Source organism: Peromyscus californicus, unplaced genomic scaffold (genome assembly GCF_007827085.1).
Source record: "Peromyscus californicus insignis strain IS unplaced genomic scaffold, ASM782708v3 Scaffold_19__1_contigs__length_69161282, whole genome shotgun sequence".
NCBI lineage: Eukaryota > Metazoa > Chordata > Mammalia > Rodentia > Cricetidae > Peromyscus > Peromyscus californicus.
Window position 1 is genome coordinate 41,248,510 of NW_026294491.1, and position 24,098 is coordinate 41,272,607.

The 24,098-nt window shown below is 41.8% G+C and overlaps 1 protein-coding gene across 4 annotated transcripts in view; it reads left to right on the plus strand.

The window, feature by feature from the left end:
* The window catches only part of Prim2 (DNA primase subunit 2), a 308,490-nt gene extending 291,789 nt beyond the window's left edge, over positions 1–16,701 (plus strand). For all 4 annotated transcript variants that reach the window (XM_052745227.1, XM_052745228.1, XM_052745229.1 and 1 more), the window contains 2 exons: positions 6,408–6,476; positions 16,109–16,701. In XM_052745227.1, coding sequence (XP_052601187.1) covers positions 6,408–6,476; positions 16,109–16,333 — 294 coding nt within the window. In that variant the 3' untranslated portion in view covers positions 16,334–16,701. The remainder of the gene's footprint in view (positions 1–6,407; positions 6,477–16,108) is intronic.
* The last annotated feature ends 7,397 nt before the right edge of the window (positions 16,702–24,098 follow it).

Here is a 24,098-nt window from a genome sequence, read left to right on the forward strand (position 1 = left end):
CTAGCTGTATGTGTGATTGGTGGGGGCGGCATATGTAGCTGTGCATGTGCAGCACACCACTCACCAGAGCCAACGGTGGGCAGGTGGCAGCTTTCTGCTGCCAAGCCCTCCTTGAGCATCATTGGCAGGCACTGGAGTGAGTGGTGGCAGGAAGTGGCATCTGCTCTCCAAGTTAGACTTGGACTGTGTGCTCTGCACTGATAGTTTATGTTTATTTCTGTTGCTGTGTGGCATTTCCCACTGGTGTTGGTGACTGTCATACGTGTTGATTGACGGGCCAAGATCAGTCTGATAGATCACAGTCATTCAAATCCTAAAAACAGTTACTCCGTTTGTCTTTAAAGACAACTTGGTTATGCCACTTTATTAGAATTCCTTACCAGATGTGGTGGTACGCGTCTGCAGTGCCGGCGCTTCGGAGGCTGAAGCAGAAGGCCATGAACTTGAAGCTAGCCTGGTCTACAGAGACTGTGGCAGCATGCATAACCTTTGCCCAGGTTCATACCAGAGAAATCCTGGCCCTGAGAAAGGGAAGTGAACACAAAGTCCCACCCCTAACCAAGAAGCTATTTGCAATTGATATCTGCTGGGAAAAGGAAAATTTATTCTCTCCAAAAGTGTCTCACTGCTTAAATCAACCATACTCCAGGATAGGCACCATGCCCAGGAGTACTTACCCAACACAAAAGAACTCTGTGTTTAGTTTTTTGTTTTTTGGGTTTTTTTTTTTTTTTTGGTGGAGGGGGTTGTTTGGGTATTTTTTTTAATTGATTTTTTGTTTGTTTGTTTTGGTTTTCATTTGTTTGGTGGTTTGTTTTGGGAAGGGGTAGAGACAGAGGGGGAGAGAGACACACAAGGACATGACATTTTGTGGGTAGGGAGAAGACCTGGGAGGATTTGGAGGAAGGAGAAACATGATCAAAATATAGTATATAAAAGAAATTTAAGTAAGAAAGGATAATGATTAAAAAAGAGAAGGGAAAATAATTCTCTTAGGGAAATAGCCAGTAACTTGTCTTGAGGGTAAAATATAATTAATTTCCTTTACTAAACATTGTAAATACAAATTGATGAACTTTTTTGTAAAGATAAAAAGCTGAATTATTTCATTTTTAAAAGTTTAGAATTCTTCTTGGTGGACTTTAGTCACCTAGTAGAGAATAACTAAAGTCGAGAGAAAAATCAAGGAATATACATGACATAAGCATAGTCCTTCTGTGTTATTAAGAGCCAGGCTGCCATAATGATGCTCTTGCATCTCAATTTTACTCTAAATCCTGGCATAAGAAACTAAAAGTCTTACTACCATTTGAGAAATATCCTTCGAGCTTCATGGAAATTTTTTCCTTGATAGTTTTATGTTTTCAAAATTGGTGATTGTTTAGTTTGATTATATTTTTCTGAAACATGGTTAGGGAACTTGTTAGGCAAGTATTGGCGTTACCTCTGCCTTATTTCCCTCTGGCCTTGGGGGAGCTGTTCTTTGGAATTAGTGCTGTCTGTAAGAGGAAGTAGGGTTTGCTGAGGACTTTCAGAATGGAAGAGAAGACTGCAGAGTCCTTGTTACTGCTGTTGAAGGACCCTCTGTGAGCTACAGCAGCCACAGGAGTAATGGGCAGCAGACTCCACGGCCCTTCCCTTATTCCTGCCCCTGGTTCACTCTTCCTGCTATCTGTTTCTTTATGTCTTCATGACATGAGTTCCCACCTCTGTATGGTATGTGTTTCCCTGACCCATCATGTTACCGGATCCTTACTCTAGGTCGGTCTCTGCTGCCATCCTTTGAAGTGCATGTCTGGACATGGTTTCAGTGTTTGCACAAGCCTAGACTCACTGTGGTGAGCATGTCTGAGTGTAGCTTAGTGACCTCTCGGAGAGGACTAGCCGTTCTTAGGACCCTGTGAGATCGGGCTGCTGTGGTTTTGAGTCCTTTGGCTTCCTTTCTTGCCTTGTGGTAGCTTCCTTTCATTTCGGTCATCCTCAATAGAGGGGAACTAATGGGACTTCACTATCTTGGACTTCCATCCTTCAAAATTGTGAGCTCATAAACCTTTATCAACTCAAGTACCTAATTTTCAGCAATTTGTCATGGCAACAGAAAGTGAACTAATACAGGGAGTGATCTTTCTGTGGTCCTAGACTCGACGCTGGAAAAACGACAGTTAGGAAGTACCGTCTCCTGGCTGCATCATCTTTTCCACCACTTCACCCTTGGGAACACTTCGAGTCTGGCCCGAATTCTGTTCCTCCGAGTCTGTCTCAGGCATCTCCCAGCCTTTCTTGGATTCTGGTGTGTGCTGAACTTATAATTGTGCTTTTTATCACAAACTTAGAGTATTCTTGAGCATATCTTGATTTTCCTTTCCATTTCTCACTTTATATTTCCTGCCTTGGAGTCATTCTGTCCAAAAGCAGGTTGTTTCAGTGCCCATCTTAATACAGTGTTTAATAGTGATGTTCATTCGTATCAGACAACTCAACAAAATTAAGAGCAGATAAGATCAGTTCGCACTACATAGGCAAATGCCAGCACTTTAGAATCACTTGTAAAATTTCTGAAGTCAGCAAAGTGGGTCTACACACACAGTGTTAGCATTACGGCTCTACGTGCCATAACTCTGCTATTGCTTAAAAGGCACTCAATTAGCTGTGTTTAGTGACTAATATATGATATTTTGTATTTATCTTATATGATAAATAAGTGCCAATATGTAAGAAACAGCTGAATCATAGAAAAAAAATACTGTCATGTCCAGATGATTGTGAGAACCACAGAATCAGGAAGTCAGCTAAGAGGTTGCACCTTCCGTGTAAGACAGGAAAGCTGTGCTCATGAAACCTTAACAGTATGGCTGCTAAACAAGACCTGACCCATGACAACACCAGCTGACATGCCAATGTTGATGAAGGAGATCTCACAAGTCCCCACCCCTAGATGAAAAGCTACAGGTAGGTAATGATTGCTAAGAGAGGAAGAATCGGTGTCCCCGGGATAAGCCCCCTAATTGGTTTATCCAATACCAGGTGTCAGTGCTAAGAACATATATGTAGGAGCAACTATAAATGGACTGAGCAGTTGTATTGATAAATTTATAGGTGTGTGTACATGTAACAGTCATAATTAAAGAAAAGGGCACAGTGCAGATAGTACATGAGAGTAGGAGAGGGGTTTAGAAGTAGGGGGAGGAGACCAGTGGGAGTTAGGAGCAGGACAGGATAGTAAAGAACTGAAGATGACCAAGTGTGGTATGTGCATGTATCAAGTGCTGTAACGAAACCCATTAGTTTGTACAGTTAATAAATGAAAATGAAAAGACTTTATGTGTGCCTTGAGCCCTGTTGTTGAATAGTTCATCTCATTCTCTTAGAGAATAAGTTCTTTTTACAAACCTAGTTCATGATATTTGAGAAGGGGAGGAGTTGAGGGTGAGTAGTGCATTGTTTCAAAGCATCCGGACAGGCTCGTTGGTCATTTCACGGAGAGTGCCTGCTTCTAAGAAGCAGTGTCTGACTGTTAGGGAACACTTCATCTCCAAGTCTGAGAACTTCCCACCACTGCCTCTGTTCTCATCCTGCTGAGGCCACCAGCTGCCCTAGTCCCTAGTCTGCCCTGTGCAGTTAGGAGTAAGTAAGGGCTCGCTTCACCCCTGCTGAGAGACCTCCTGTCCCCTGCATTTCTACAATACACATCGTAATCTGGACTCTGAGTAATTGTGTTCTTCTGTAGATGGACATTTTCTTTTTAATTTTGAAAGATATAAGTTGTTTCTATATTCGTCTATGGAAAGCTAGAGTAAGCTACACATGATTTCTTAATTCTTTTTAGAATCGATCCTGTCCCTAATGAGGCCTCCAGGCATCTTTATTTGGACAGGATGCATTTCTTGTCTTAGTGAAGATAGTATCTGACACTGCTACCTAACTGCCTCAAGCACTGTCTCTTGAGTTCTCCTTGGTTCGCTTTTCCCCTGCGTGTTCTCTTTTACCTCCTCTGCTTCATCTCCTGAATTCTAAGTTGGTCAGTTTTTCTTGCCAGAAAACAGAACAACAAGAAAACCCACTATTCTTTATTTCCATCATACCTTCACAGTTATACAAATATATTATCTCAAATATACTGTAGTATGATTAGTAAGAGTCTTTTAAAATAGATGGGCGAGTGATTTCAAATCAAAACATTTTTGTTAAAGAAGAGCCGGCTCTGTAGGGTAGGGGTAGAAATGACTGTGTTCTTTTTGCTTTTTCGAGACAGGGTTTCTTTATGTAAAGAAAAGACTTTATGTGTGCCTTGAGCTGCCCTGGAATTCACTCTGTAAACCAGGCTGGCCTCGAACTCACAGAGAGCCACCTGCCTCTGCCTCCCGAGTGCTGGGATTAAAGGCCTGTGCTGCCACCGCCGCCGCCACCACCACCACCCCCGGCATTTTTTTTTAATAGCTGTGTTCTTAATCTGGATTTAATGAACAAACAAACAACAAGGAAAACCACTGGCATTTTCAATGAAGTCCGCACTTATATTCTGTGTCTTACTTGTCACGTTAACTTTCTTATGTGTGTATAGTCACCTGTGCTGGGTAGTTTTAACTGACAACTTGACATCACTGAGGCTCACCTGGGAAGAGTCTTAATGGAGGATTATCTGGATCAGGCTGGTCTGCTGGGCATGTCTGTGGGGGTTACCTTGATTGTTCATTGATAGCAGAAGACCCAGCCAGTGGCGGCCCGCACCATCCCCTGGTTTTGATTTCACATAAAAGGAACATAAATATACCACATGGTTCTTGAGCTTTACTTCTGTGAGTTTATTTCATCTTCAGATAATTTATGGCATCAAATCTTAGATTTGTGTTTGAAGTCTTCTTTGAAATGACAACTCATATGTCAATCTGTTGGTTTTTGTTATCTAGTAATTAATTTCAGGTTTATCACTACACAGCTTTAATGGTTATGTGGAAAGTGTTGAGGTATAAGCTCAAAGTGTTGGCATTACTTAAAAATTTTGTGACTTCATTCATGTATTGTCATTTATTTTTAATGAATTTGTTTTTCATTTTTTCTAATTGAGGAACAATGAGTCGTAGAGTTAGACAGAATCCTGAGTTCTGTGACAGGTTAATATTTACCCAAATCTTTTAGATAAAAGTTAATTGAAAGTGATAGAAAATTTGGATAGAAGACAGTCAGAAGAAAACAGTCCTTTAGCAAGTCCTTGCTGGTGCACACTGCCCTCTACAACTGTAACTTCCTTCTGTTTGTCAGAACTGTAAGGCAGTATTCTGTGGTGGGGACAGCAGGAATTCAGGACAGTGCTCATCTCTTTGTGGCAGGAAGGTTAGCCTTTGGAAGGTGGTACAAATGAACAATTCTTTAGAATTCCATTTCCTTTCATTTGAGGTTAACTCTTTTTTTTTTTTTTTTTTGGTTTTTCGAGACAGGGTTTCTCTGTGTAGCTTTGCGCCTGTCCTGGAACTCACTTGGTAGCCCAGGCTGGCCTCGAACTCACAGAGATCCACCTGGCTCTGCCTCCCGAGTGCTGGGATTAAAGGCGTGCGCCACCACCGCCCGGCGAGGTTAACTCTTAATTCCAGCATTTTTCTGTGCTTGATAAATGGGTCAAATATGTATATTTTATTTATTTGGAAGTAGCGTAAGGCAATGAAACTTTACAAGTTTCAGCTACCATTGTGCTCTCCTGATAAGGATGGGCGCTTATGCCACTCAGAAGAGATTACATGAAGTACAATTGGAAGGGAAATTGTATTTACAAAAGATAGGATGGCATGCGTCCCTAATAGGTGCTCAGAATAGGCTATTCACTCACACGTTATGCTGGGTTTTACTAGAAGTAACTTCATTACAGAAAAGACAATCTGATTGAAGGTAAGTTGTTGCCTCTCTATGCTGGTCCAGAGGGTTTGGGTTCAGTTTTCCTGATGAGTTCACAACAGTGTTTAGCGCTGCATCCGTATAAACAGGTAATGTGAAAGTAAGTCTAAAGAGTATATTTTATTGCTTCATGCCTCTACTATTGGATTAGTAGATTTATAGGTACACGTTTTTAAAAAGACGCTGCAATGTGATATGCCGACAGTACCATCAAAGTCAAACACCAGGATCCGCTCTCATCATGCTGTCACAGTAACGTTATTAAAATCCATGGTGACAGGTCAGAAAGATCACTGGCTATCACTTGCCATCTGTGTTTTAATGCGGAGCTAGATCACTTCTGGATAATCTCAGCATCATTGTAGTGTCCGGGCTGCACAAGCATAGCACGCTACATGATTTATTTATTGAGTTTCCTTTTTGGAATGGAGATTATGAGAAGGCCAACAACTGTGACCACAGTGGCTTAGAAGAAACTTAACTTGTGTTTTTTCTTTCTTACTTTCCCCCATTCATTTTAGATTTTGGATTTAGTAAAGGGGACTCATTACCAGGTAGCCTGTCAGAAGTACTTCGAGATGACACATAACGTAAGTAAATTGTTTACATTTATAGATTGATGTGTGTGGTGGTTACTCTGTGTTTTGCTCAGTGCTTTTAGTTGTAGTAGTGAAAGTTACTCTCCATATTTCAACAAAAAAGATTTATTACATGGTATTAAGTAACTTACAAGATTTATAAAAGTGCCAGAGAACTGAGATGGGTCCTGCAGAACCAGAAATATTACGAGGAAGATACATCGTAAAAGGATCTTACCATACTGCACCCACCACTCCCCATCTGGGTTCAAGAACCAAGGCTGTTGAGGTTTTTGGTAAAGAGGCTTTTTGATGTCTGTTGCAACATTGCAAAAGCTGCCATAGAAAATATATAAATAGTCATAGCTGTGAATTTATAGAACTTTGTTTATAGAGCAGGTCACAGTTGACCTATAGGCCTTAGTCTGCCAATCCCTGAACTAGATTAGAACTGGAACCTTGGCCAAACCTGTCCAGATGAACCAGTGGCCTTTGCCATCCTCCATGAAGAAAGTCTGATGTATTTGTGGGTGCCACTTGATAGTAGTTTAATCTGCCTCCCAGGTTTCATATTTTGCATAGTAGAACCGTGGTTTATGTGTGGAATCGGTAATTGCAAGGAAATCAGGGAATTGTGGTGATTATCTTGCTTGTTTCCTTAGCACTGAAAGTCCTAAAGGGTAATTAAGATGAGTGCTGAGCGATTCCATCTGACATAGAAGGGCTTGAAATACACAAAGCAAGACTCACAAACTCAAGAGGCCTGCAGTGATTAGATAAATAACTCAGAAAGGTGAAGTTGGCTGCAGTTGGGAGAAACGCAGTCCAAACTATGGTGTACTGAAGAATGTATGCACTGCTAGAGGCATTCATGTGGACAAAATTGACAGCTCTGTGCAAGCCAACAGAAAACATCTGTAGGACAAAATCAGCCCACTGACCCCTCATTCACAACCACTAATTTGAATGTGGATTCCTAACCTGGGACACACATCTAAGAATGGGCTTTGGGGGGGTCTGTGCACCTCTTAAAATAGTTTGTCGCCGGGCGGTAGTGGCGTACGCCTTTAATCCCAGCACTCGGGAGGCAGAGGCAGGCGGATCTCTGTGAGTTCGAGGCCAGCCTGGTCTACAAAGCGAGTTCCAGGAAAGGAGCAAAGCTACACAGAGAAACCCTGTCTCGAAAAACCAAAAAAAAAAAAAAAAAAATAGTTTGTCACTGAGTACTTATATGCAGTGGATTGTGATATTATCCTGTGTCTCCCCACAAAGATACTGCATTTCTTGAATTCATTATCAGCTACTATGTTAATATTAGGTTGTCAAAAGATGACTTTTAAAATGCTAACTATGTAATTGCTTAATTTCTTTATAAGTGTTCGTAGGGAAATTGTCTTATCAAGAAAGCCTTTGTGGGACCCTTGGTGCGTGTCAGGCATGCCACTAAGTCCATTGACCACATTGGCTCATTTGAGCCCTCCAGCAGGTACTATAGTAAGCTATTCATGAATATAACATAGAGAAGCTGAGCAGCCTGGGCAAGTTGTACTTGGAATGGAACTTAAATTTGAACCTGGGCTAAGTCATCACAGCCTGGTAGCCTAGTCATGTTCTGTGTCTGGTACTAGATTTGGAGGAATGTCAGCTGAGGTGATTCTAGACAGGAAATGTTAAACACTGAGGCACTGTTGAGGTTAGATGATCTACCTCCTAAACGATAGTTTATGTATGGAAAACTGTGAATCCAAGCAACTCACTCAACCTGCCTCAGTTGGCCAAAGGAACACCTCGAGCTAGAGATGGGCCTACCATGAATCCCGTCTTCTACATCTAACTGGAAAATATGACTCTTTATTTTGAAACGACTTATTTTTATAAAATTTGAAGTATTTGTCATAAAAAAAATTAGTAAGCAACAACAAAGTTTCTTTAGTTTGATCATGACAGGACCTACAACAACATCCTGTGACTGGGCTTCTCAGCACCAGCCTTGACTGCCCTGCTCCATGAGGACGTGTGTGATACTGTTCCTGGGAATCACCCAAGATAGGGCACCAACAAGAGACCAGTGTACAGATGCCACCAATTTGGAGAACTAATGAGTTTTAGTGGGGTTGATTACAGGAGCAGGAATGACTTAAAGACATGCACCACCAAAACCCAGCCCCAGCATGGGTGTGCCAGCTCACAAAAGCTGGAAATCCAGAGCATACTGCACAAACTACATGTAGCTCAGCAGGTGAGTGTGCCCTTTCCAGGTGCTTCATTTGGTCTGAACATTTTTAGGTACCTTGACTGGTCTTTACTTCTTCCAGTCAGCTTGGCTTATCTGCCTCTTCCAGGAATCTTAGCTTCTCTGAGAGTTTCTGGTAGAGGAAGGGGGCCGAGTGAATCTGGTCAGTTTCAGGGACTTCCTGAAGCTATCGAATTGTTTACTTCCTGAGTTTAAGGAGCTTCCCTGCAGAATGGAATACTTCACCTCCCTTTTAACATCTGTGTCTTAAGGAGCTTTCCCCTTAGAACATCCTGTTGTGCACCCCCACCTTGCCATCCTTTATCTTACAATCTTCCATCCAACATGGGAGATTTTGACCTCAGAGGAAACTACTACACAACAGGACTGCATTTCTTACTTTGCTGGCTCAGTTTGAGAGTTTTAATTTCACATATGCTCTCAATCATTTGTGATCCTTTTAACTAAAAGGCGTCCAAACTTTCAAAATTTGAGACCCTCTGTCTAATCTTTAATTTTAATAAATAAATCAGGGTTAAAGTTGAGCTGTACTAAGTTATTTTCCCTTCCCCCCTTTTCCATGTTTTTTTTTTTTTTTTTTTTATAGTGTAGCTCAGACTGGCCTCAGAGTCATTATGTAGCCCAAGCATGACCTTGAATTCCTCATTTTCTTGCTTTCACCTTCTGGGATAATAGACAAGCACTGTACCAAGTGAGCCACACCCCAATCTAGTGAATTTTTTTTTTTTTAAGTTTTTCAAAACAGGGTTTCTCTGTGTAGTTTTGGTGCCTGTCCTGGATCTCTCTCTGTGGACCAGGCTGGCCTTGAACTCACATTGATCTGCCTGGCTCTGCCTCCTGAGTGCTGGGATTAAAGGTGTGCACCACCACCACCACCACCACCACCACCACCACCACCACCACCACCCAGAGGTTTACTGGGGAGGGAGACAGGATGGCAGAAAGTGGGTAATAACAATAGATTCCTAGTGTGCTTTTGTGGTAGCCAGCACAACTAGGGCTATGATTTTCCAGTTTCAAACCCAGCCTTAGTTTACTGAAGATGTGTATCTAAGTCCTTTCATCCATGAAAATAGTGTAGCTTAGACTGCATGTAAATATTTGTATTCATTAGATCTATTACTATAGATTTTTAGATATGGATATCTCCACTTACTACTTTTCTAGTGTAAAAGTAGAATCTATTGTTATTACCCACTTTCTGCCGTCCTGTCTCCCTCCCCAGTAAACCTCTGGGTTCATTTTCCTCAGGCCTCTGTGATGAAATTCACTTAAAGCAAGGTTTGAGAATGAACTTGTGAATTGACACCGTTTGCCGCAGCACTGTGATAGCTCCGTATGGCTGTGTGGTGACACCAGCTGCCTCATTACAGGCTGTCATTGCAGAACTTCTTGATCAAAACCTGAATCCCCCATAGGTAAAACAGTATTGCTTCCATTCTTCAGATCTACATTTGCAGTGGCAGAAATAGGAGAAGGTCATGTGGAATGTATTGGTTCCTGCAGTGGGTGTCAAAAGCTGACCTACTGAGAGCTGTCTGCCTCAGTATTTTTAAAGGGCAGTGTTCAAAACAGTTAATTGTTGCTGCACCCCATCATTTGCATTCTTGAATGCTTTGACTGTAAATGGAAACACCAGGCCTTGTGTTAATCTCTAAGTCTTAATTGAAAATGGTTTCTTTAGAAATAGATCCCTTTGAATATTGACTGGAGACTTATTTTCCAAGTAGTTGAGCGTAATTTCTTCCCCATCATCTAAATTGCTACAAAAGTCTTGTGGAAACCCATCACATTTTTCTGAAATCTTACACGGGGTATAGGAAATGCACAAAAGTGTCTTTACTGGTGTGGGATCAGCCTTACAGAGAGCAGTTGACTTCTGGGCTAGAAGCTACGCCCACCGCCATCTCATTTCAAACCCCATCATAGCTTCCCAACTCATGTCTCAGAATCTACACATGCCCCATTCCACTTTTTCCCCCCCTCTTCACACAGCAGGGGGTGATACTTACAGTAATTGAATTTGATTATTTCGTTAAGACCTATCTGTAGATTCCCAATTCTCTGAAGATAAATTTTGAAATTTATAATGTGTCCTATAAAACATTATCATCAGCTATGCTGACCTGGTTCTGATCCTTACCCATTCTCTGAACCTTCCAGGTTAGTATGTTACATGCTTCACCTCTGAAAACCCTCTCCCTAAAGACCCATTCCCAGCTCATGGTACCAAAGGGTAGAGTAGAGCCTTTGGGGGTAGGATCTAGTGGAAGGAGGTGACATCATGGAGACCATGCCCTTGACATGATCATTGCTCTGACATGTTCCCTCTTCGTGATGCACCTTAGCACAGGGACAGGAGCAGCAAACACTGGACAGACCGTGTATTGAAATCTCAGAACTGTGAGCCTGAATAACCTTTCTCCCTTTAGAAACTATTTATCTTGAGTATTTTTTCACAGTAACACAAAAATATGTAAAAATGAAAATGCACCACAGTGATTCCCTCTCCCAGTACCATGTGCAAACATTATTAAAATCAACTACAAAGAAACCTTCACTAATAATAGCAGCCAGTAGAAAGGGGGAAAAGAGGGAATAGGAGATGTGTAAATACAACAATGAAAAGTCCCAACACAGATGTTTCCATCCAGGCAAGGAATCAAAAGTAGATTTGTGTGTTTGTTTTGGTGAGTAATAAAGAAATAGCCACTGGCCCTTGGGAATTGCAAAATGAGGAGTTGGGGTGACTTCCACAAGTTGACTTTAAAGAGTGCTTACTGTCATTTTTGGTCTGTTTTATATTTGTACCTTCTACCTAAACAAACGTCAAGTCTAATTTTCTGAGCAAGATGGAAGACTGCACAACCATATATACTTTCTTCAGAATGAGAGGGAAAGATGGGATTTACCGAGAAGTGCAGTTCAGTCAGAACAAAGTTCATCACACCAACAGGCAGCTTCCAGACCACAAGTTTAGCAGAATGAGGCAGGGCCATGCGTGCCTGAGGGATCTAGCAGGGGCCCTGGTATCAGCCTATCTCAGTGTCCTGGACTCTGCTGTAAATGCTTAGTAAAAGTATTAAAGTGGACGTTCAGAAAAAGTACAGTCCTTAAATATATTAGAGTTAAGATACTTATCTGCCCTTCACTTGCTAACCTTTGCTGTAAAAAGCAAAGAATTGTTGAGTATAGTTTTATGGTTAAATTCATTTCTATCTTTCTTTCATACCTGTAATATACAACCAGTTTCCAGTTTGGGTTTCTTTAAAGTGGAAAAAAAAAAACCCATAATGATAACTTTATTCTTTTGGGAATTCTACATCATTTTTAATTGGCTTACCTTTCTTGACTCTTAGAACATTTGATTTGGATTCCATAGAACCACAACTTTTTTAAAATTCATATTCCATTAGTTTCCCTCCACAGCAACCTGATGTCATAGCACTATTATTATGCCCATTCCATAGCCGAGAAAAGTGAGGCTTAGAAAGGTTACTGTGTTTCCTCTTGCTCACACCTAGTTCTGAGATGTCAGTTTAGTTCAGTTATCTTCTGTAAGGATGGGTGCATTGAACACTTGAACAAACTTGAAGGAAGGTGCAGAAAAGTCCCTCATAGTAAATAAAGAAAATCCTCCCTATATTACTGTTTCCAGGGTTAGATTATTTTTCTAAGAGTTTTTTTAAAAAGGCTTTTTAAGAATCTTTAAAGGGGCTGGAGAGATGGCTCAGCAGTCACAAGCACTGGTGGTTCTTGCAGAGGACCTGGGTTCGGTTCCCAGCTCCATTTGGCATCTCACAACTGCCTGTAACTCCAGTTCGTCGGGATCTGTTGCCCTCTTTTGAGGATGCTTGCATACATGCAGGCAAAACACTCATACACACATTAAAAAAAAAAATCTCTAAAAAATAAAATTTAAAGCCAAGTTTTATAAGACTTTCATCGTCAGTCGATTTGACTTTGCATAAAGCCTCTTAATATAGTTCCAGAGAAATGGAAGTGCTCTAGTCCAAAGGCCAGCATTCGGTTTTGTTTAATTCCATCTGTATGTGGTATTGTGTTACAGAAGGACATTGTGCCGTGCAGTGTGTTGAGCACGTCTCCTCCCCGTTCTCACCTGTGTTCCTCTCGACAGCTCCGTTTTTCCTTTCATCTACATATACACGATTCTAACGCACGTAGAAAATCTGAGGAGAAGCACAAATGAAGGAAAAGGGGATATTGGTCTTTTCAGACTGCCTCTGTTTACTTACTATAATTACCTCCTATTATATCCATTTTCCTGCAGATGACATACTTCATTCATAATGCCTAAAAGTATTCCGTTGTATATATGTACCACGTTTTCTTTATCCATTCCCTGTTTGCTGGATGGCTAGGTTGGTTCCATACTTTCCTATTGTGAATAGTGCTATAGTAAACAGTGGTGTTTAACTATGATATGTTGATTTCAGTAAATATGAGTGATGTAGCTGGAGATGTATTTGAGTTCACATAAATCCAGTTACTAGCTTGATGACCGAGTAAACCATAACCTCTGGAAGCATCAGTTTGCCAATCTATACCTGGAGGGACTTCAATTTAAAGGAGCTGTAGTGTCCTTCAGGCCTCTATTTTCTGTTTATAAAATGTGATGCCTTCTGATTGAAATGTTTAACCTTCTCATGAAACATTCCAAGTTCTTCAGAAATTGGGTGAAATCAGATAAAGAAGTTCACAAATTATGCCATTGTTAATAAAATTATAAATTTATCATAAAATGTTGAGGAAATATTTAAAAGTTAAGCAGCCCCATTGTTAAAATGATAAAGATGTTTTTTTTTCTTGGTGATCTGTGGAATAGTTCTTAAACTTAAATATAAACAACCAGTCACTTAGCACAGTAATATAACTACAATTACTGGTCCAAGGTTTATTAATTAACTGACTAAAGAATCGGGACATCTGGAAGTGCTGACTTAGCAGGAAACGCCCCTTTTTTCTGGCTCATGTTCTACACATTGAGTGTTCATTCTGAGTCGCAGTGACTCCTTTTCTCCCTAGCAGTCCAGAATAATCTACCATAAGATAATATATAGATCTAATCACACCCCTTTCCTCCCTAAGGACTCTTACGATTCCAGTTCCCTCGCATCTAGAGAGTTATGTCTAGACAGACCCTGGCTTTCTGAGATCTCCGAGGTCTGGTCCCTGCCGGTCTTTGTAACCTTGTTTCTTCTAATCTCTTCGGAGCCTTTTGTACCAGGCCATGGGAACTGCAGGCTCCCAGTGCCCTTCCTCTTCCCTCTCCCCTGTGCTGCCGGCTGCTTCCTCCTCCCAGCCTTTGCCCTCTGCACCTTGCCAGCCCAGCTCAAAAGCGCTGCCCCACCAAGCCTTCTTTGATCGGCCAGAGTAATGGACCTTTACCTGTACCCTCACCCTTTCCATTGCTGGAAATGATTTTTCAGCTCATGAGTTCCAAGGCTGTGATTTTCTTTAGCCTTAGTTTTAGTCAAATGCATTCTCATGTTCTGAAAAACTACTGATTATAACGCAGCCATGTATACAATAAGGCATGAAATGTATGATAGGCTGGTTCTGGGCTCAACTCAGTAAATATTTATTAGATACCTATTGTGTACAGGCCAGCTCAAGACAGAGTGAGGTGCTAAAAATGGTAAAAGCCAAAAATAGGCCCACAAACCTGTAGCCTTGGCTACTGATGAGCCCGAAGCAGGAGAATTACAAATGCAAGGCCAGCCAGGCTATAAAGACATAGAGACACTGTCTTTAACAAGTAAATAAATGAATAGTAAGATAGATAAATAAGACATAGCAAAATGGTTTCTGATCTAAAATACCACGTTTTTAAAACCAAGCAAAGCTCAAGCAAAGCGGTGTCTGCTGTTACCTCCAACTGCAGGTGAGAAGGTCAGGGTTTGTGTGAGGCTGTGTGTTCCAGAGAAGTGGTAGTCTAACCCATTAATGGAATGTGAAGACAGTGACTTGAAGATTCCCATTTTAAATCAAAGTTTCCTGTTATATTATGCCACATCTTTTAGGAATCACTGAAGCAAAAGTCTGCAGTTTGCAGGAAGGACTCTTGTATGTGTACACAATTGACCTTGGCCCAAGGACAGTCATTCATGTCCATCTTCATCCTTGGCAGTGTAACCTTGGGCAAGATCCTTAACCTCTCTTTTTCGGTTGTGTTACCTAAAAATCCTGAAAAACATTGACACTAGCTGAGTGCATGGAGGAGAGTGTGTTTATGACATCTGGCGCATAGTGGACAGGAAGTACTTGCTGCTTGTAAGAAAGATGTTTTCATTCACCATCAGTAAATTTTAGGGTCAAAATCTGGGAATAATACTCTTTGCTCCTCTGTTCTCGGTGATACAGAGTAATGAGAAATATGAGATACTACTCGAAGTTCAGTATTTGAGGAAAAGAAGTAGCACTAAGTCACAGTGAAGATTTAAAAAGATTTCCTACAACAGGACAGTTCACAGGATGCCCCAAGTTCACATAGAGAAGTTGCCTTAAGTAAGATTGCTTTTTCAGCCTTTTAATTATACCAAATGAGATTACATATGCCAGACCTAAGCTCTGAAATGCACTGGCACCAGGGACCAGTATCAAATGATCAAAGTTGATTTTAATACCACTTGAAAAGCCTGGCCAGAAATGTGCTAAGCTTTTTGCTTAGGGCTAAGGATGCAGTAACCTGTGTGTCACTAATGGCCATTTTAACACAAAGGCTGGCCCAGGTGTGTTTCCCAAACCCTGTTACTATTGTGCAGGGGCCAGAACCCAGGTTGTACACATGCTGGGGAGGGGCTCTACCACTAAGCTGCATTTCCAGCCAGACCTGTGGAACATACTTTTTATCCTGAGTATTCATCAACAGACATTGAAATGATGTGGATAGTCTTAAAAATGGAGGGTGCAGTTGGTATGTAAAATGAATAAAAAATTTCTTAATAAAGAAAATAAGTTGAGGGTGCATTGGATGTGGAGGGCAGAATTGTTGTCCAGAATGTCACAGAATGGTGCTCAAGTTCTGTGAGCATGGTGTGTGTGGGGGGGGGGAGTAATATGTTTGCCAAGGTGTTTCATCTGTTTTGAGTCATCTGCTTTGTTGAGAGTGGGTAGTTGGCAGGAATTAGAGCCAGCTGCATAGGTTTGGACGGAGCACACACATGTACTAGCTCTGGTGTTTGTGGGACCTTCAGCTGAAGCTCCGCTGGATGAAGTGGGGTAAGTAGGGGGCTGTGTATTCCAGGTGAGGATAGCTGGGTTCCACATCACAGGCGTTCAGCTGTGAGTGAGGGTGGCGACAGCCTTCGAAGCTTTATTTCTAGTGTTGCTGTGTGCTAATATGATTTAAATGTGCTTCCTTGGACAGGTGGATGATTGTGGCTTTTCTTTGAATCATCCGAATCAGTTCTTTCTTGAGAGCCAGCGGATCCTAACTGGTGGCAAAGACGTCAAGAAGGAATCCAGCCAGCCAGAAACACCTCAGTCCAAACCCAGTGTCCAGAAGACCAGGGATGCCTCCTCTGCTCTGGCCTCTCTAAACTCCTCCCTGGAAATGGAGCTGGAGGGACTGGAAGATTACTTTAGTAAATGATGTGGCCACTTCAGTAACTCCCTTCCCCCCAGTGAATACATTCCTGTTTGTAAGGTTTGCCTTTTTAAAGCCTTCCTGCTGAGCAATTTCCTCTACCCACCTGCTTCATGTATACACATTTATTAGCAAAGCAGACTTGCTTCCATATGACATATGAAAGCATAATGAAAAAAGCCAGAGTTCCTATGAAACATTTCATTGAATATTTTGATTTGAATCCTGTTTCAGAGATTTCAAACAGTACTTTGAGACTAAAGTCCTCAAGCAGCAATACAACTAAAACCAACTTTTAAAGTTTCACATGGTATAATTTTGACCCAGTCCTCTTTTGGAGTATTTTTGCTAATAAATATCAACATGAGTATGACTATCTGTGTAACTGGGAGTCTTATTTCACAGCAGATTAGGCATTACTTATTTGAAATGGCATTTGAAATACCTATCACTGTCAGTCAATATGGGGAGCAGAGGAAGCTCCGAGTGAATGTATAAGGAGTGGATGGAGTCCTGAGTGAATGTGTATTGTTGACATGGTCACGGCCATGGGAAGGACACCAGTGTCTGAGACTCATGGGGATGGCAAAGTCTTCCTCCGGTCTGAGTGGGAATGCTGACAGTGTGCAAAAGATCCCAAGCACAGCTTCTTCCTCTGGGGTGTCTGCAGCTCGGGACTGCTATCCTATGGAGGTCACCTCCTGAGATCAGCTGAACTGCCTCCTCACTTCGGAGGTACTGAAACAGTTTCTGGTGGTTGCTGCAGTCAGTGCGCTCCATCAAAGCAAGCCCGGCCTACCCAGTCCCGTGTTCTCTGCCTGTGTGTCTGTGCCCTGCTCTTTCTGCATTCCCTCATCGCCCCATTCAGGTTTCACACATGAAAACTGGGAACATTTCTTTCTTTCTTGGCCTACTTGTTATTCATTAGTAGCAAGGAGAAGTCCCATTCCCATGAGCAGCAGCAGACTCACTGAAATGAACGGCGACTGGAGAGACAGAATTACTGCTGTTATTCGTCAAGGGACCCGCTGTTAAGTAAGTCATGGTGCTCTGCATCTCTATCATTTTCCACCTGCTTCTTACTAAAGCAAGAAGGCTTAAAGTCTAAAGTATGAATTCCAGATGCTTTGGTAGCCAGTATTCCTTTCAGTGCAAGCAGTGGGACTTAGCAAACACTGTGAATGACCACAGACCTGCAGCATCTGTTCCCGATCCTGGCTTACCTCTGGCCAGGAGGTGAGGTGGGTCTGGACAGCCCAGGAGAGCAGTGTTCAGCAGAGCCATCTTCTAATGGCCTGATCCCTTTACTGCGTCTCCACTCACCCAGAGGACCTGGGTCTTTTATATATGAGAATGGATTATTTTCAACTGTGCGAAAAATACGAGTCCATTAATCCATTTCAGTCTTATGGTAAGGGGTTGGGGGGATTGGTCCTTTTTCTTTGTGAATCAGAATCTAAATCAAAAAGACATTGTATTTAGAAAACTGGACTGTTCAGAGCAGCACAGTTTCAATCTTAGGATGTGCTATATCCTTATGAAAGGATTGAAATAGGTACCCATTTGTGGTGGTATTGTGTTCCCCAAAATATTGTGCACCCTAATAAATTTATCTGGGATCAGAGAGCAGACAGCCACTAGATACAAAGGCTAGAAAATGGTGGCACTCACACCTTTAATCCTAGCATTCCAGAGACAGAAATCCCTCGATCTCTGTGAGTTCAAGGCCACATTGGAAACGGCCAGGCATGGTAACACACGCCTTTAATCCCAGGGAGTGATGGCAGACAGCAGAAGGCTATATAAGGCATGAAGACCAGGAACTAGAAACATTTGGCTGGTTAAGCATTTGGCTGGTTAAGCATTCAGGCTTTCAAGCAGCAGTTCAGCTGAGAGCCATTGGGATGAGGACACAGAGGCTTCCAGTCTGAGGAGACAGGATCAGCTGAGGAACTGGCAAGGTGAGGTGGCTGTGGCTTATTCTGTCTCTCTGATCTTCCAGCATTTACCCCAATAACTGGCCTTGGATTTGATTTTATTAATAAGAACTTTTAAGATTCCTGCTACACCCATTGGTACCGTGCTCCATGGAGTTATTTTTAACTGCAGAATTAAATTAGCTTTAGAACATTGAATATCCAAATGTAGGTCTCTTGTAGTGCAGTAAGGGGACATTGGACACAATCTCATCATGTAGTTCAATGAGGAATCTCAAGATCTCTGTAGGTGACAGTGCTGTGTGGGGCCATCTTTTGTTGCTGCCCCATGTCCTTGTTTCACGAGGCAGAAGTCCACGGACAGAATGGTAGATATGTCTTAGTGCCTATTTTTTTTTAATGGCAGCTTAAAACTGTATGTCATCTTAAATGTCTTATATGTTTCTAGTCAAATTTCAGAATAATGCTAGTGTAGACCCTAGTCACAAGTGCAGTGTCTTAGTAAGAAGTTACACAGAAAAATAGGTAAAATTTTGTTAAGTATGCAGATCAAGAGTGCAGAAGTTAGAGGCTTAAACAAAAAGAAATTAATATTTTTCTGCTGCTTTGGGAGGTTGGAAAAAGCAATTCATTTTTTTATGCTTCATGGGTCTCGACAATTTGGATTTGTTTTCTTGAAGGCAGACTTGGTTGAATTGGATGATGTAGGAGAAACCTAAAAGAAAAAAGATCCAAAAGATGGTGGCCTCTTCAAAGAGCAGCTGGTGAAAAAGAATGAGTATTCTAGATCGTCACTGTGAAAAAGAATGAGTATTCGGCGTGGCTCTCGAAGACAAGATGAAACAGCTGGAGAAAAAGAAAGAAGATGGGGCTCTGTCGCTGCAGCGATGGCATTGTTGGAGATGCTACTGGATTTCTTTTTATGTTGCTCAGTACTTTTCATCCTGCCCAGAGGATACAAAGCTCTTAGTTGTCATGCACATAAAAGAACACTAGAAGAGTTTAAGTAAATTTTTTGGGGCTAATTGTAATATTGTGGTCATAAGAAAGAATAGTTACAGAATTTCAATGTGTTGGGAGTGGAAGAAAGCATTTGGGGAAGGTCTTTAATTCATACAGATTTATAGTGAGCTAGGGATCTGTCAAGTCACGCGAGGGTGTTTGCTCACTCTACCCCGCTTCGACACTGATGCTCAGCACCGTCCATGCAAATTTCTGTCCTCCTTTGCCGAGAAGGAAACGTGGGGTTTCAGCTCGGAAGATGAAATGAGACAATGCTAAAGTTTTCTTTGGGTTAGGCTGCAGTTTGCAGATTTAATCAAGGGCTTCTCCCACAGGCATCAGCTTGACATTAAATGTAAGGGCCCATTAAGTGAGAGCTTGACAGCCGCTCTGCTTGTGACGCTGTCTTTGCAGCTGGGAGGGAGAAGATGTCGAGAGGCCTCAAACTGTTGGAACAGCTAGACCCATTTGTTAGCTGCTTTCCTAAAGGTGGCCGAGGATGGGGTGAGAAGGTGGACAGGCTGGCCCTCCCTATGGATTCTGGGGTAAACAGGGGGCTCTGTGTCATGGTGATAAATATCCCAGCTGACAAAAGAGTGAGACTGGGAACCTATTTCAGGGACACAGTTTGGTGTGTCTCATTTTCAACACAGACAGCACCAGGGTGGAAGTTGTGTTTTCAGCAGGTCTGACTTGAAAGGTTTAGTTATTCTGCTCCTGAAAACCCGAAGCATCATTTGGGAGTTGGGCCTCCAGTGCGACATGATTGGCTCAGAGTGTTTTCTCACACAGTAGCCAGCTTATATTCGGTAATCGGTATTTACCCAAAGCGTCTGGCTGCCTTCTCAGTGTTGAGTCCTTTTATGACAGGTCTTTGCCCTCATCTAAGCCTTCTCACCATAATTGGCATTGTAGACAATTAGCTTTGTGACTCTATGGAAATCACGTCACCTGTAGGAAATTATCTTCCCACTTATCTGACCTTCCTGCCAAAGGCAATACCATTTCCTGTGATTAGATTTGCTTTCTATCTGGTAAGCTCTTTTGTCTGTTGCTTCCTGACATTTTATTTTATCCAAGAATTGTCACTGCAGCATCTTATCAACAGCTGAAGAATCTGTCTCCATATAAAGCATCTGCATTTCCCCTGAGCCTACCTTTGCAGTGCTGTGTTTGAACATTGATGACAGGGTAGTGAAATAGTACTGCTAATAAATGCATGCTAGGATTTTCAGTTCAAGGTAATAGAATTATGAAACTCTTTAAGATTTTGCCTTATTTTGTTTTTACTCTGAAAGCATAGAAAGAAAATAAATTCAGCAAACAATGCATTTAAGGCTGTTTGTAATGAGGGAATGAATCAGCACATACTTCCCTGACTGCTTCCCTGCACATGGTATATTTGTTTTTAGTCTCCACATGGGCCATAGAGGGTACTGAGATTGCTTATTTAAAAAGACATTGTGATGTATACTTCTCTTTGATCTTCCCTTTCAACTCATTAAATACTTATTTAATAATCTGGTGCTACTCTTGGCTTTCAATTTTCTATAGAGTTTCTGCCTTGTCCATACGTCACTCTACCAGTCTCCCTGAGTGAATCCATCCACTCCCGTGGTATTACTTCCCATATATGTGCAGATGATTCCCACTTCTTAACCTCCAATGAAATCTCTCCTCTAAGCACAGACCCATCCATCTAAGTACATGTGCTGTGGATATCGTTCTGTATAAATAAAACACTGATTGGTCAGTGGCCAGGCAGGAAGTATAGGTGGGACAAGGAGAGAGGAGAATTCTGGGAAGTGAAAGGCTGAGAGAGGGAGACACTGCCAGCCACCGCCATGACAAGCAGCATGTGAAGATGCCAGTAAGCCATGAGCCACGTGGCAAGGTATAGATTTATAGAAATGGGTTAATTTAAGATATAAGAACAGTTAGCAAGAAGCCTGCCATGGCCATACAGTTTTTAAATAATATAAATGTCTGTGTGTTTATTTTATAAGTGGGCTGTCGGACTGCCGGGGCTCGGCAGGACCCAAAGAGAAGCTCTCCAGCTACATACATGTTGCACGTATTTATTAGATTAGTATATCTCATACTTTATCTAAAATCAAGCCTGTTTTCTTTCTTCCTAAGTCTGCTTCTTTCTCCCTCCCCAGTCACCAGACATCCAAGTCCTCCTGAGATTGTGGTTTAATATCAGAATTGTTTTAATGTCTAAATCATTGGGTCTCACCTGGGGCCACCTTTGCCTTCAGGGTTATTTGGTAATGTTTGAGACATTCTTGGTGCTTACAACTGGCAGGGACCTGGTTCTGTTACTTAGTGGAGGATGGAGGCTAAGGAGACTCCCAAGCATCCTACAAGATACTCCTCCACAACAAAGAAAATGTCTGGCCTAAGACGTTATTGGTCCTATGACTGGGAATCCTTCTAAAGTTTCCTCTCTCCCTTCTTTACATTGAACTGCATTAAACTATCCTTACTACCGTTAGCAGCATGTTTACTGATACCCAGAATTATCATGCAGCACATTATCAGCTCAACATAGTCCTAATTATTAGAATTTCAAATATGAACACACACACACAAGCATATACTGTACTCAATGATTTTATAGTCCAATGAAAGGGAACATAAGTAAATAGATGATTAATTTTCTAAGTATGATAATAGCCATGACATGTTAGGTAGTCTAATGGGACATCATCTTATATCTGAATCTTGTCCTCTTTCCATATCTTTTCTCAAAATGTAACCTAAGTACTGTTCTTCTCAAGCATTCTTCTTCCCATGATTCTTTATCACCTACATCAGGAAATAAATTGCCTGTTGCTTTGTATATGGGGCTTCCTTAGATACCCTCACCTGCCTCTCTGGTTCCGTATTGTCTCTCCTCATTCTGTAATCCAGTGCTGGGATTCAGGCCTTCCAAATCAGCCTCCTTGGTACCCACAGTACTTTATACCCTTTAACCCTATGTGGACTCCACATCATATTTTAAGCCAACTGACATGTTTATATTATATGACAATGTATATATTCATTTTCACCTGTGAATTCCTAGCATTTAGCACTGCTTCTTACGCAGACGCTTGATGATCTTGGGCACCCAGTAAACATGTAAATGAGCCATTGCTTGCTTCTTATCCCTCAGGAATCTCAAATTTGATGTTTCTAAAACCTACAAGTAAAAACGGACTGTGGAGGGTGGAGATATGGCTCAGTACTCTTGGGCATACTGCTCTTGGAGAGGACTGGAGTTCAGTTCCCAGCACCTGCTTTGGGTGGCTCACAAGGGCTGTAACTCAAGCTGGGTCTCTAATGCCCTCTTCTGACCTCTGTGGGCACCACATGCACATGTACAAACCCACACTCAGACATCCATATGTGAATAATTTTTTAAAATGAATGAACTTTGACTCCTGAGTCAAGCCACCGTTAGCTGTGACCTTGTCAACTTCCCTAGTTTCCTGCGCTTTGTTGCTTCTCCTGTGAAATGGAGATGCTTGCACCCATTTTAAGCATTGTTGGTTAAGTGTTATTCCATGTACAGCACAAAGAATGCTGGCGAGTGGAAACAGGAAGCGTTAGATGCTACAATTTGATGGCAATCTCAGGAAACGTCATACATAGATCCTCCCTGTTTTGAGGAGTACTGTGAAAACCTGTAAACCTTCCAGGGTAACACATGTTCACAGGGTACTGCCTGTTCTTAAAGGGAGAATGGAGGTATCAAGAACATCACTGTTGAGAAAGCAGCTGTACATTTTTCTTGGGGCTCTCATGTATTCATGACTTCCCCGAGAAAGTGATACCTTCCTACCTGTGTGGTACCTAGTTTCTAAGCACTTAAATAGCAAAGAAGTTTGAAGCAGTTTCATCATATAACCCAGGCTGGCCTCGAGCTAGCTGTCAGCCTTCTGAATGCTGTATAGGTGCATGCCACCTTGCCCAGGCTTAAAGAGTCCTTCACAGTAGATTACCACCATGGCGCTTCTGCAACAGGGTAAGAATAGGAGCCATCTGCATTTTCCCTAAAAAGGAGATTCTGTGAACTAAGCTCCCTGATCTGTGACACTGTGGCTGATGTCCCCAGTGAGAGCTGTCAGGAAGCTGGAAACTCAGGATCACATGAAGCAAACTCTTCAATCTCTCTAAAAATGAGATCTGTGCATCAAAATAAGAACTAGCAGTTACATACAGCTTTTGTCTTCACCTAAACGTAGGCTGCCCCAAGGCAGAAGGGAATAAAGAATAACTCAGACTGCTTATTTTTCTGAGGAGAACCAGCCTACTTGTGTTAACTGTTATTTGAAACAAAGTCATGAAAAGAAGTTTCCCCAGATTCCTACCACTTATACTAGGCGATATAGCCCACTTCAGTCCTGGTGCATTCCTTTCTTTCAAGCTTAACTGTTGTTGGTTGTTTTTGCTTTTTTGTCTCTTTGCTCATTGGTATTTTGGGGGTCCACCACCCAGCTCCCAAATAAATCACACACAGAGACTTATTCTTAATTATAAATGTCCAGCCTTAGCTTGGCTTGTTTCTTGCCAGCTTTTCTTTTTTTTTTTTTTTAAAGATTTATTTATTTATTTTGTATACAGCATGTATGACCAGAAGAGGGCACCAGATCTCATTACTGATGGTTGTGAGCCACCATGTGGTTGCTGGGAGTTGAACTCAGGACCTCTGGAAGAGCAGTCAGTGCTCTTAACCTCTGAGCCATCTCTCCAGCCCGCCAGCTTTTCTTAACTTATCCCATCTACTTTTTGCCTTTGGGCTTTTTTCCTTTTCTTACTTATGTATATTTTACTTTAACTCTTAT